Here is a 14,215-nt window from a genome sequence, read left to right on the forward strand (position 1 = left end):
TTGAAGGAATGTCAGTCAATACTTGAATCTACCTTTTTGCGAGAATACTGAGAAGTACTGTCTTTTTACATCAGCTCCTGTGTACTGTAATGTGTTGGTGTATGATAAAACCGTTCTCAAACTGCAGTTACGCAGGACTGAAGTTTACCTATCTGCCTAGCTTAAGAAAACAGGGAAACTCTCCAGCAAGGGCAGAATATATGAGTACGTCCACTATTTTCTGTTTTCATTTTTGATTTCAAGCATGTGCAGTTTTATTTTAATTCAATTTTATTCTCCCCATGTTCTTATTAATTCCCTAATCTACACAGTGGGATTATTTATACCGGGCAATTATTCTACCAGATTGCATGTGGGAGGACATAGAGTACCCATAGGAAACCCAGATGGTCAGAGAAAATGTGCAAATTTCACACAGACAGCTGCTTACGCACTAGACAGCATTTAAAAAATAATTTATTTAACAATCAAAAACTAAAGTTAATCTAAAACACTTGGAAATAAATGAAACTGTGAAAGCATTGAATAGTGGGCAAAAGTGGATTTCTGTTTTCTCTGCCTCTTGACATTCCCTCGAGAATGATCAAAGAGATGATTCCCTAATGTAATTTTGGGAATCCCAGCAAGACTATGTTCTCCCACTAGACTCCATACTGCTAATAATGTCTGCACATGAATGCAATTTTACGTCATTCTTCCTTTCACCCTTTCAGCCTTGCATCCTCTAACTTAGGTGTTCTGTCCCACCACCAAAAGAATCTTCAATCACTTAATCCTATTTTCAGAACCCATCATTTCTCCTCCTCCATATCCCTCCTCAATCATGTCTTAATTCTGACACTATGGTCCACCATTTTTATCTTTCCCATATGTGTGGCTTTTTAATGTTTTAATGTTTGCTTATTTTGGAAGGATTATGCTGATCAAAATGCATTTTGAAAGCTATCACTATTTATGATTTAACATGACTGTTATAGTAGGCCAAAAAGGAAAAAAAAAACTGTTTTAAAGACACTTTTGGTTGCACTATCCTGAGATTTTAACTGAAATGGGAAAATGCAAGTCATCCTAATTAAGGTTCTGTTAGTTTCATTGGGTTATGGTAGAAGTGGAACAGATCATTTAAGTTTGGTTTAGATGAATCAAGGATGTAAAAGTTGGATTGAAACTGTGCATATTTCAGCTCACAAAATACAGAAACGCTAGCTTCAAGTGAGAACTGTGACATATTTATATCTGAAGATCTTCTAGATAATGGTTACTTCATCTACATATCCTAATTAACACATGTAACAACTGTAGACTACAGAAACAACATGCCAGATGTCTTGTGGGATTCTGCCAAATGTTACTAATTCATGTTACATAAGGGGGTTGCTTGAAAATCTTAAAAAATCTGTTCTGATACTACTTGTAATGAAATCTGAATACAAAAGTGGATGAGAATGAGGAGGCTGGTGTTAATTATCAAACTATAACACAGTGTAGAAGTTCAAAATCAAACCCACAAGTAAGACTCAAATCTTCTTAATGACAACTCACCGTACATGACATAATATTCTTCAACCACTTAACGAATACTGCACAGGACAGAATTTTCTATACGTGGTGTTGGAGCTGATGTTAGGAGAAAAATTGACATTGATCTCTGTTATCTATTCAGATGACCTGATTTTCTGGTCTAGCATTCTGAAGCATAGATTTAATAACCACGTAAAACAGCTGTCTTTAATGCCTGACTTACTAATAAAGCAGCGTTTTTAATTTTGACATTAAAATCCAAAGATCAATAACTAAAAAAAACCTACAGTTCAAAAAAACCTACAAATATTTTAGATTCTGTCACTTTGTTTCTATTATCTTGCTGATAGTCAACTGCCTCCTTAAGTATGCTACAGCAAACTACTGCAGAACTAAAATGTTTTATTTGTTAACGTTTCTGATGCACCATCAATAACTCACTCTGAGACGTAAGGCGAGATATCGGCTTTTATTGACTGAAGAAGGAACCAGCAGTGAGTGACCATCATATTACATCCTGGAGAATGAGGCAGAGGATCAGACCTCGATCACCTTTATACAGGGGCCTGTGGGAGGAGCCACAGGAGCAGTCAGAAGGGGGCGTGTCCAGACAGGCACATAGTTCACCACATTCACCCCCCCTTTGTTTGAAAGAGTCCCCATGTGGCGAAGTTTCTTACAGGTCAAGTCTATCAGGTGGTCGAATCTGTCGCTGCGATCTACGTAGCACCGACTGTGATTGCACCGATGCCAGCAACATTGGAGATTGCACAGGAGACGGAGGTTGTGCTGGTTCCAGCTCATGCATGTGCGAGGCACCTGGTATATAAGTGTCATGAGGAGTCTGTGTAGGGCCTGGTGAGCGCGGTGTCACCTCGGATACAGGGTTCATAGTTACCGGGGAGTGTTCAGGGTAGTGGTCTGCTGCACCTGCGGGCGCCAGGTTGCGGATGGAGACCGTGTCCTCCCGCCCATCAGGTAAGACCACGTAAGCATACTGGGGGTTCGCATGCAGAAGGTGAACCCTCTCAACCAGCGGGGAGTATTTATTGCTCCTCACATGTTTCCGGAGCAGCACTGGCCCCGGGGACATCAGCCAAACTGGTAGAGCGGTCCCAGTGACAGACTTCCTGGGAAAAGAGAATAGGAGTTCGTGAGGTGGTGGGGGTGGGGCCACCATCTGACCACCTGGGCCCTCCAAGGGCTTGTGTTTGGCTCAATGATCCCCTCCCTGAGCAGCCACTGCACCTCTGACTGAATGAAGGCGCTGTCCCCCGCACTGTGCCTCCTGCTTTTAGTCACCACCGGTTTACAGTCGGGGTCAGGTTGGCGAACATCAGTGGGGGAGGGACCTCGAGAGTGGAGAGACTGCAAGTGGTGTCGGTAGCGCAGCTGTCATGTTGGATGGGATGTGTGGGCCCGTGTGTGTGTGTGTGGTCAGTAGTGAAGAAGTCCCACAGAACTGAGGATTCCGGACAGTGAGTGGTGGGAGGGGCCCGTCGTATACCATAGTCACACTTTCGAGATGGCTCTGGAAGACCAGCCCCAATAGCACAGGTGCGCACAGATTAGGCATGACCAGTAGCGCAAAGTTCCGATATTCTGTGCCTTGCACCACCAATGTCGCTACACAACCCGCCCGAATGTCTGTGGAATGCGACCCAGAAACCAAACGGATCTTCTGACTAACTGGCCGTGTTGCGGGTCCGCAGCGTTGCACTGTGTCCGGGTGAATGAAACTCTTAGTGCTGCCCGTGTCAAACAGGCATCTAGTCCTGTGCCCCTCCACCAGGATGTCCATCATGGACCTTGCAAGCTGGTGTGGGGCGCTTTGATCGAAGGTTACAGTGGCCAGAGTTGAGCCGTCGGGGTACCCGGTAAGCATCGGAGGGTCGGGGGCAGGGCATGCTGACGCCGACAAAGATGGCCGCCCACATCCGGGCATGCAAGATGGCGGCCCCCACATTTCACCCGCAGCGCTGCACTCTGCTCGCGGTTTAGACTTACAGACCTTGGCGAAATGGCCCCGCTTTCCGCAGCAGGAGCAGGTCGTTTCTCACGCTGGACAGCGTTTACGAGGGTGCTTTTTGTAGCCGCAGAAATAACAAAGCATAGGCTTCTGACGGGCTGCCGCTGTGGTCGGGTTCGGGGAGCTCGTGGAATCGCGACTGGCAGCAGCGATTTCGCTCGCGGGAGCCAGCGGTGGCGGGGTCTGAAGCGTCCACGGAACCGGCGGGGAATCGCGCCGCTGGACAGCGTCGGCGTAGTGCAGCGCAGCTTCTAGAGCGTTGGCCGTCTCGATCGCCGAGTGTAAGGTAAGATCGGAGTGTTCCAGCAGTCGCTGGCGCATGTACACTGACCTCAGTCCCGTCACAAAGGCGTCTCGTACTAGCAGCTCCTCATGTTGTTCTACTGTGAGCGTCTTCTGCCAAGCTCGGACGAGTGTCTGTAGTGCTCGGAGAAACTCGGCGCTCGATTCTCCAGGCCACTGTCGTCGCATAGCTAAACGATGTCTTGCGTAGACGGTGTTCACCGGCTGCAGGTACTGACTTTTGAGGGCGTCCAGTGCCCCTTCGTAGGTCGGCAGGTCCCGGATAATGGAATAAACTTTTGGGGTGACCCTCGAGAGGAGAATTCTGTGCACAACGGCAGGGTCAGTCGCACGAACCTCCGCCAAGTATGATTGGAAGCATGCAAGCCAGTGTTCAAAAGCAAGAGCTGCTTCAGGGTCTTGAGGGTCCAAATCCAACCTTTCCAGACATAAAACGGTTTCCATGTTTTAAAACTTTCAGTCAATAAAATTGATGCACCATCAATAACTCACTCTGAGACGTAAGGCGAGATATCGGCTTTTATTGACTGAAGAAGGAACCAGCAGTGAGTGACCATCATATTACATCCTGGAGAATGAGGCAGAGGATCAGACCTCGATCACCTTTATACAGGGCCTGTGGGAGGAGCCACAGGAGCAGTCAGAAGGGGGCGTGTCCAGACAGGCACATAGTTCACCACAGTTTCTGTGTTTTTAAACAGGGTTAATTTACTGATTAGCTATTTCATAAGTAAACCTTAATATGGTGCTGGCTTCTGTGCTAATAATAATCATCCTATTCATATGAAATGGGGTGACATTTAGCATCATGCCAAATAACCTTAAGTGGCTGTATCATTGAAATTAACACACTAAACAAAAATCTTACTTAAAAAATTGAAAATGAATTATTTGCACCTCAGGATTTTTACAATTTGAAAAGATATTGAGCACTTACACCAGTAAATTTATTTGGCACTGCATTCAGAGGAACTTAGAGCTCAGTAATGTTACCAACTAATGTGTCATGGACTTCCTCAGAGGTGGGCGTTTGACATTCTCACACTATGGCACTTGTGCGTAATGCACTTTCAGCCTCTATTAAATAATAAAATCATACTGCTATTAAGTCAGCCTCCAACACCAGCAGTGATATCACAGCAAAGGATTTACAAGACATGTTTACCTACCAGCTTTTCTTTAGAACAGTGTGAGCTAAATTCCTTTGAGATAATGGCAGCATATTGGAGGAGAACTTTATTGATAGTCTGCAATAAAAAATAATCACCACCAGGTTTACTTCAGAAACCATTGAGCTTTATGTCAAGATAATTGTTGATCAAATACATAATGAAAAATAAAATTTCTTTAATGATTCAGTTTGCAATTTCTTGTGACTTTTACAATTATAGTAAAATTAATCATGTCAAATATTTTCGGATGAAGAAATCATTTCCTCTGATTATACAGTACAGTACCTTAGCAAATCTTCTCATAAAGTGCGCCAATGCCTCAGGATTAGGACATTCTAATTTTTTGATAATTTCAAAACTTTGATTCAGTTGAGTGAAGACATCCACAACAGAGCAAGAAAATAGAGCGTGCTCTGAAGTTTGCTGGAACTAGTTTAGAAAAATGAAAGGAGAATTAGTTCAAAGTTGGGTTATAATCCATTTTAACTGACATTGGAGCTGACAGCAAAACCATAAATTGTAAAATGATTCCATAATTTTGATACTTGCCCCATCTTTTTTGTCCCTCTCAAGGGCTCCATGAAGAAATTCCATTGACACATCTTCATTTTCATCCAACCAATCAATGGCAAAAGGTTCAAACCACCTAATCAAAAATTAAGTATAATATTAAAATGTATGATTATGGTAAATGAACTACTGTAAATTCTGGTGTATAAGCCAAGAATTTGGCCCTAAATTTTGGTCCTAAAATTAGGGGGTCAGCTAATATAGAGGGTGCCAACTTTGGAATAACGGATACACAGAAGACAGGTCATATTTATTGGCTGTTTTTGAGTCAAATTGGTTCCACTGTCGATGCATGAATTCTTTGGTTTGTTTAAACTCACATCTGGTGGCTGGAGCACAGACATCAAACCACCAGGGATGACTGCAATGTCTGTATTTTCAGCTTTCAGTGCTGCTTTTGTCTCGCCTGACAAGTGCGCTTTGAACACATCCCAAACAAGTAGCGACTTTTCCTTCCTGACACCTTTGGGACATCGATGCCACACCTCCTTAACCCACTTCAAGCAACCTGCTTCGTCCATCCAGCAGCATTCTTGAACGTAAACAACATCCCACGCGATGGGCACTAAATGGTTTCATGGGGGTTACATTTCAGAGGATTCTTTTCCATTGGAAACCTAATCCAAAAATTTCTCTCCCTGATTTATTTATTAAGAATTTGTCTATAACGCTTTACAATGTGCAGGCCAGTTTTCTTGGCAGGTACTGGTTCACAAAATTTCCAGGGTCCTGATCTGGCAAAGCTGAGTACCGGCATGTGAGATCTTGTGAACTTCGCTGGTTAAATCAAAAACCTCTACAAAAGGGGACGGCTTATACAAAGGTAACATGAAAAGTCACTTTTTTAACCTTGAAAATGGGGGGTCGGCTTATACTCCAGAATATACTGTATTAAAACATTTTCAAAGATTCTGCAGATGACATGCTTCTATGTAATTACTCTTCAGTCATGTGTTGAAACCCATTTACAAGGTGGTGGACAACTTGGGAAGTAAGTGTAACACCAGCTCTGGACATGCATCACAGTTTGGTAGTGTTAAACGTATTCCAACTTGTTATACTCAGAGTTAAACAACACGTAAACTGGCTCTTTGGCTCACCATGTCCATTCTGACCACCTGCAGTAATCCAGCACATGGGCTTCTATGCCTCATTCAACTCCTAGCCAGATTCTTCTAATATGTGAGAGTCCCTGCTTCCACCACTCTACCAAGCAGTGTCATTCCTCCTCAGGGCAAAAAAATCTTAATACTGGGAAAGATGAATTCCCTTTCCATAATAACTCAATTATCATTACACCTCTCAGTGATTTTGACACACTTCTGTTGATCTATCTCCTGATAACTGGAAATCTTTGATAGACACATTTCAAAGTGATCAATTTTTGTTTCTGAGCTCTACACATAATGCCTCATTGGAAGAGTCTTTAAGGACATCCTCCTTCATGACCACAAGACTCCATAATCAGTACTGGACAGGGGTATACAGTATACCCCAGCACCGTCTTCTTTCTATTTTATCTCTGATGACAACAATCCCATTTTCCCATGTGCTAAACAATCCTCTCAGTACATCTGACTAATTAGTGAGACTCTTTACACAAGAGCAAGGATGTTCTTTTGCATTTGTACAGGGCCCTGGTGAGACCACACCTGGAATATTGTGTACAGTTTTGGTCTCCAGGTTTAAGGAAGGACATTCTGGCAATTGAGGAAGTGCAGCGTAGATTCACTAGGTTGATTCCTGGGATGGCAGGGCTGTCTTACGCAGAGAGATTGGAGAGATTGGGCTTGTACACGCTGGAATTGAGGAGATTGAGAGGGGATCTGATTGAAACTTTTAAGATAATTAAAGGATTTGATAGGATTGAGGCAGGAAATATGTTCCAGATGTTGGGAGAGTCCAGTACCAGAGGGCATGGATTGAGAATAAGAGGTCAGTTATTTAAAACAGAGTTGAGGAAGAGCTTCTTCTCCCAGAGAGTTGTGGAGGTGTGGAATGCACTGCCTCGGAAGACGGTGGAGGCCAATTCTCTAGATGCTTTCAAGAAGGAACTGGATAGATATCTGATGGATAGGGGAATCAAGGGATATGGGGATAAGGCAGGGACTGGGTATTGATAGTGAATGATCAGCCATGATCTCAGAATGGCGATGCAGACTCGAGGGGCCGAATGGTCTACTTCTGCACCTATTGTCTAGTCTATTGTCTAAAATAGTTACAATTTAGCCCTCCATTCCTTCCATATGCCTTACTATGCCAATTAGATTTCACTTTATCTACCAATTTAGCTTTTCTTCTCTCCAGCAAAACTCTGATAAGCAGCATGCTTGGGACCTGGTGGTTCCAGTCCAGCAGACCTTCAACAGCATTTATCAATTTAGAAGTAACATTGCATTATTTCCCAGTCAATCTGCTAATTTAGAAATTTTCATTAAAATTCCTTCCTTATGTGTTGAATTTTAAATAGTTATTTAAAGTTAAAATAATGTTATAAAATGACATAATTTATCAGCTCTTTAGCCTGGCATTGTATAGATCTTAAACAATCAGAATTTTAAGAATATCTAGATGAAGGATGGTAATTTGTACTCAACCAAAAATGAATTAAATGTACACAGTCTGAAGCAAATCATGCTTACGGATGGATTGGAAGTGGGAGCCTTAGTCAAACAGGAAAGGTAACCTCCTCTATGTAAACCTTAGATGGGAAAAATACACAATGGTTGTAAAACAGCAAGAGAGGCCAAATAGGTTGGTGGGTAGTAGGATCCATCAGATTCCACCTCCACTGCTGAGACAGTGCTCCATGTTGGGCTGCAGGAAACACCACCGGGATGCTGATATATCAGGCTAGGTGACTTAATCTGCAGAAGACTCTTCTTGGAACTGTGACTCTAAAACAAGTTCTGTTTTGTTCTCAGGATGTCCATGATACTATAAGATATCTAGTCACCTTTAAAGCAAGTATTGAGAGATATCAGGTAAGTAATTAAAAGTGCCACAGTTAAACCTCTAGAGATTTCTTTATTAGAGGCAAAAGGGTTCCAGATGTGAGGTTGTCTCGTGCACAGAGCTAAACTATGTGGAATTTGTATTTACAAGGAAATTTGCGTGGCATATCCAGGTCTTTTCAGAGATTCTTAAACTGAACCTCTTGCTGTATCTGCCTGTCTGACAGGCAGAAAGGTGCCACTTGGTCATCTTAACCTTCGCTTGAACAACCATCCTTCCCTCTTTGCTTTCCATCTGATTTTCCTCTTGTTTTGCCTCACATCTAGAACAAATATATAGCTCTTCCACACAGCTAGGAAAAGCAAAATCTTTGGCATAGGTGTAGTGGAGCAAAGGGCTCACCCTGTGCGATATGACTCTCTAACTCTCTAGGATTCAGAGCATAGTACTTCGAATGGCCTCGTTCTGTGCTGCTCAGTCCTATTACTATTTGAAGGAACAAATGAGGCTGACCATATAAATGGATTGATAATGAACTGACTGGAACTGTACCAGGCTGATTCCAGACTGCAGAAAAATCTGATTGTTACTAAAGTCACGATATAAGAGTCAGGTTCCTTATTGTTCTGGTATAGGTGCTGAAAATTATTTAATGATTCTTGCAACTTCGAAATGTAGATGGTTAACTAAAAATTGATCTTAATGTGGAAGAAGACTTGCTCACATAACCATCTACATTTCGAAGTTTTAACCACATTTCATTTGCACAACAAAATCAGATTCCTGTTATGCAAGTGGTGGTTTTTGGAAATCCCACTACAGGATACAAGAGTGTAACAGGTGCAATAACACAACAAAATATCATGAAATGTATAAGATCCTGAATCGCTGCCTGCATTTGTTCATCAAAGAGTAAAAGCTGCTTTTTTTCTCTTTCAAATGCTTTAGTTAAACTAACACTAAGACTGCAGGTAAAATGCATCTGTGAACATATCATATATACCCATGGCCTTTATGTGTATGTCCTGCACCAACGAGTGCTCATGCATCTTACTCTCAACTCCATTGGTTTAAAAATCAATCTCTGAGATAAATTATCTTCTTTGAGGAAGGAAATTGAGTTGAAGTAACATTTAGCCACTAAGTCCCACCTTGAAATAGGCAATAAGTTCACAAAGTACTGCTTCACAGTCACAGAAAATTTCATTAAAGTCATGAGTCTGGTAAGGGCAGGTATTGGTAATGCAAGGAGGGCTGAACAGGAGGTTCCTCAATACCTGAAGGGCACTTCACTAGTGTCAGTAGGAGCCTAACATTTCAGCATGTAAGCTTTTAGCAAATTTCTTCCATCTATGATTGAAGACTGTAACTGGACCCTCAACTTCCTAACTGGAAGACTACAATCTGTGTGGATTGGAAATAACATCTCCACCTCCCTGACAATCACATTGACACTACTCAGGAATGTGTGCTTAGCCCATTGCTCTACTCCATGTTCAGCCATGAATATGTGGCTAGGCATAGCTCAAATGCCATCTATCAATTTGCTGATGATACATTCAGATGGTGACAAAAGGGCATACAGGAGCAAGATATACCAGCTAGCTTGAGTGGTGGTGTCACAGCAACAACTTTGCACTCAATGTCAGCAAGACCAAATAGTGGACTTCAGGAAGGGTAAGATGAGGGAACACAAACCAATCGTTATAGGGTGATCAGAAGTGAAGTTGAGCAACTTCAAGTTCATTTCTAAATGGGCATTGAACCTATGAACACCACTTCTCTACTTTATTTCTGATTTTTTGTACTACTTAATTTAGCTTAACTATTTAACAGACTATATTTAATAGTATATATATATATATATACTTAATGTAACTCATTTTTCTCTATATTTATTTATCATGTATTTTGTTGTACTGCTGCCATAAAATTAACAAATTTCATGATATATTCCAGTGATATTAAATCTGATTCTGATAAACCAAGTCTTCAGATCATAAGACATTGGAACAAATGAGGCCATTTGGCCCACTGAGCTTGCTCCAACATTCAATCATGGCTGATTTATTTCCTTCTCAACCCCATTCTTTTGCTTTCTCCCTATAACATTTGACACTTTTACTAATTAAGGACCTATCAATCTCCACTTTAAATATAGCCAATAACTTGGCCTCCACAGCCTTCTATTACTTTTAATTTTATTTTAAATCATTCCATTGGAAACATCTGTGATGCCTCCAATGTGGTCAGGATAATTTTAACAAAAACTAACCCATAACCAACAACAGGAAATACAACTCTCTGTATTCTGTCCTTGTTTTGTACTCCTACCTCTAAACCAACACCTGTCTGACATTAGTCCTCCAGCTAACAGTACATGAAACACTGGTCCTTTCAATTAAGTTGTACATCATGGAAACAGGAGCTTCAGCTCACTGAGACCTTAGAGTCTTTCTCATTCAAAAAAGCAAAATACTGTCAGGTAAATTAAATTACTTTAGTGCTTCCACTTCTCAGAATATTTTGGTCAGCAATATAGTCCATACTTCCAGACTCACTGATTGGACAAACAGAAGCAAAGACAACTTAAACCACCCACATAATGAGATCATAGCAATAAATAAAACATTTGCATAATACTCAACTTTCATCAGAAAGTAAGCCGCATATTGTGATATAAACAGGATTAGAGATCTGAAGGTATCTAGGTCTAGATCTTTCTAAACTTCAGGGGGTTTAAATAATCAGCCACACATAGAACATGTGTATTTGTAAACTCACCTGCCTGATCAGATTGCAGGTGGTCACCTCAGGTAGTATCAACTCTAACTCAAAATGGAAGACAGTGAGTCAGAAGGGAAAACCAAAATGGGCTGCTGAAAAGCTATTCAAACTTCATGCTGTTTTTCCAGAATTGCTACCTCAAATGAATGGAGGTTTAATTTAAATACAACATTAATTCCAACACTTTAAAAACTCTTGCACCATAACAGTATGCTTTAAAATTAATAATTAAATAATTTAGATTTAACATTTAAATACATCAGATTACTGCTCTTTCTAAGATGATATTTCCTTTAGGTAAACTTCTGCATGATAGAAAATAATAAAATTTTATTACTTACAAAGAATATTCTGCTACTGCATCTTTGAAACCCGGAAGATCTCGCACATATTCATTGTAAAACCATTTTACTTTGAAGTGCAAATTCATATAATCAGCACTCTTGCATAATCGATGTTTTTCATGTTCTGTTACAAAGCATATTAAAAAAGTCATTTTTTTATTGAATAAGAACATCAGGAATAAAGAATAATTAGTTTTATACTTTAAAAAATGTACCATTGTGCATATTTTTGAGTGATACAAAGCCCTTCTTAAACCTACATATTAACATAATAGTTTAAATTGATTACTCTCACTATTTTCCTTTTCCTACTTGCAAATTCTAAGTATTATACCTTTGAAATTGATAGTATGCACATTAATTTTAACAGTGAAAGGAAAGGTAGAATTAATATTCTGATGAATAATGGCAGCATGTTCATATACTATGGCACTTAAAACTACCTGGAATTTAAAGTCAATAGTGAATTTAAAGTGAAGTTTGCCTTTCTTTATCCATGTTGGTATGATGTCAAGGCTTGTCTTAGCATTTGACAACTGTACCTGCACAGTTATGAGGTTAGGTACTGGGAAATGGCCGATTAAAATTCATAAATCTGAGGCTATTAAACCATGTTGAAAAGGTGATCATTATAACTGTAATAAAAACTCTACAGTAGTTTCAGAAAATTCTTTTGATGTCCATTATCTACATCTGCCAACTTGTGACTATCTTATACCCACTCCTGTTAGTTGTTTTCCTTAGTCATACAAATTTAAATAACTAATGCACTTCTTTTAAAAACATAATTATATATCTATTCTAATACTTGTATAATTTAATTTTAATTATCTTCAATCAAGACAATATACACCTATGTCAAGAGTTATATTTCTATAATACCGCTTCGTGCAAATTTTTAGTAAAACTATGAGCACAGATGCAACATTAAAATGATGCCAAAAGCTCAGTTACAAGCACGAATATAAAGTCAGAGATGCTCTGGGTACTATGCAGCTTTGGAGGTCGGGTGGTAGCAGGCTGCCCTCATTACGACAGGAGAATTGATCTAGAGTACTCCATGATAATATAGTATTGTAGCATTTATTAATAATGATGTACGGTATATGAAAATATTAAAAAATAATTATTATACTGTCAAACCTTTAAAAACCAAGTAATGTAATTTTATAAATACATTCTTTTTTCAGATGCCTTAACTGTTAGTCTTTGTTCCCACATTTATGGTGCAAAACTAAAATGTAATACTTGCCAAAGACCAGGTCTAACTTCCCTTCATTCACAGATAAATCCCCAGGGCTAGATGAGATCTAATCCATCTACAATGGGAGATGGATATTGTCTGGTTCCATCTGACCATCATCCCTTCTTTATCCAGTTCCTCCTCACCTTCTAGCTACTGACTCTGCCTCCCCACTTAGCTCCATCTGCCAAATATTTTTCTTATCTATTTACACTCATTAACCCATCAGCTTCTATGTCTGCACTTTCCTCTATACCCAGTCCTATATTTCAAGTCCCCTTTTTGCCATGTCACCTGCCCATCATTCCCACCTCACATGGTTCCCCTTACCACCTTCCAGATCCTTGTATTTACTGTGAATCTTAGGGTAGCATATGGTAACATTTATGTACTTTGACAAAAAAATTACTTTGAAATTTTAACTTTGAACTTTTTTGATTCAATTCCTGAAGAAGTCTTCAGAAGAGATCCACAACAAACACCGATGAACTGCTGCAGGTAGCAGGAGAAAAGATCATACTTGTCCTGCATTCCTCCTCCTCATAAAGAATCATTAGTGTGATTTAGGCTGACTGCATGCCCATCAAATTTTGAATTAGGCACTTCTGTTGAAAAGAGTTTGTGCCTCAAGTTGATCTCAAAAACCTGCTGAAAGTCTTTGAAAACTAAGACGGCTTGGACTAATCTCTCAAATCAATGCACAAACCTGCCTTCTCTAATCACACTCCCTTTTGATTGACTTGCCAATTGGAGCTTTAATTACCAGTAAACAGTCTTTGGAAAACAAACCAAAGAATATCTTCTTGTCATAAGTTTGATTGAACTTTACAAGCTTAATGAATTTTTCCAATCTATTTTACTGAAGGAAACAATTACACAATTATCTAAAATGTTGTATTTTCATTATCTACTCGGTAGGAGGACTCCAAATATTCTTACAGTCGGTCATGATGCATATATCCTAGGTTCTAAATGCACTAAACCATAAAAGGCTACCTTACTTGTCAAGCCTGCAAAATATAACTGACATTTTCCAAATTTATCTTATGCTAGGAAATTAATTCAGCTATTCCCTTAAAATGCATATGTGAATGCTGTAGTGAGAATTTAGCATATTTACAAACTTAATTTTTAAAATTTTAATTTGAAATTAGGTCTGATAAATAAAAATATTTTTTTCTAAAACAGCTGTCACTATCCAAATACTGCAATTAAAATCTTTGATATTTGGTAGCTGCACAGACCAATGAAATATTACTGTAATTTATGTTGCTGCCTCTTTGCTTCCATC

General features: G+C 39.9%; 1 protein-coding gene across 1 annotated transcript in view; it reads right to left on the bottom strand.

Annotated features, from left to right (window-relative positions):
* Positions 1 to 14,215, bottom strand: part of LOC132382383 (protein unc-13 homolog C-like) — a 575,658-nt gene that overhangs the window by 168,649 nt on the left and 392,794 nt on the right. Inside the window, 4 exon segments of the mRNA XM_059952510.1 lie at positions 5,023 to 5,100; positions 5,311 to 5,454; positions 5,575 to 5,671; positions 11,679 to 11,805. Coding sequence (XP_059808493.1) covers positions 5,023 to 5,100; positions 5,311 to 5,454; positions 5,575 to 5,671; positions 11,679 to 11,805 — 446 coding nt within the window.

Source organism: Hypanus sabinus, chromosome 28 (genome assembly GCF_030144855.1).
Source record: "Hypanus sabinus isolate sHypSab1 chromosome 28, sHypSab1.hap1, whole genome shotgun sequence".
Taxonomy (NCBI): Eukaryota; Metazoa; Chordata; class Chondrichthyes; order Myliobatiformes; family Dasyatidae; genus Hypanus; species Hypanus sabinus.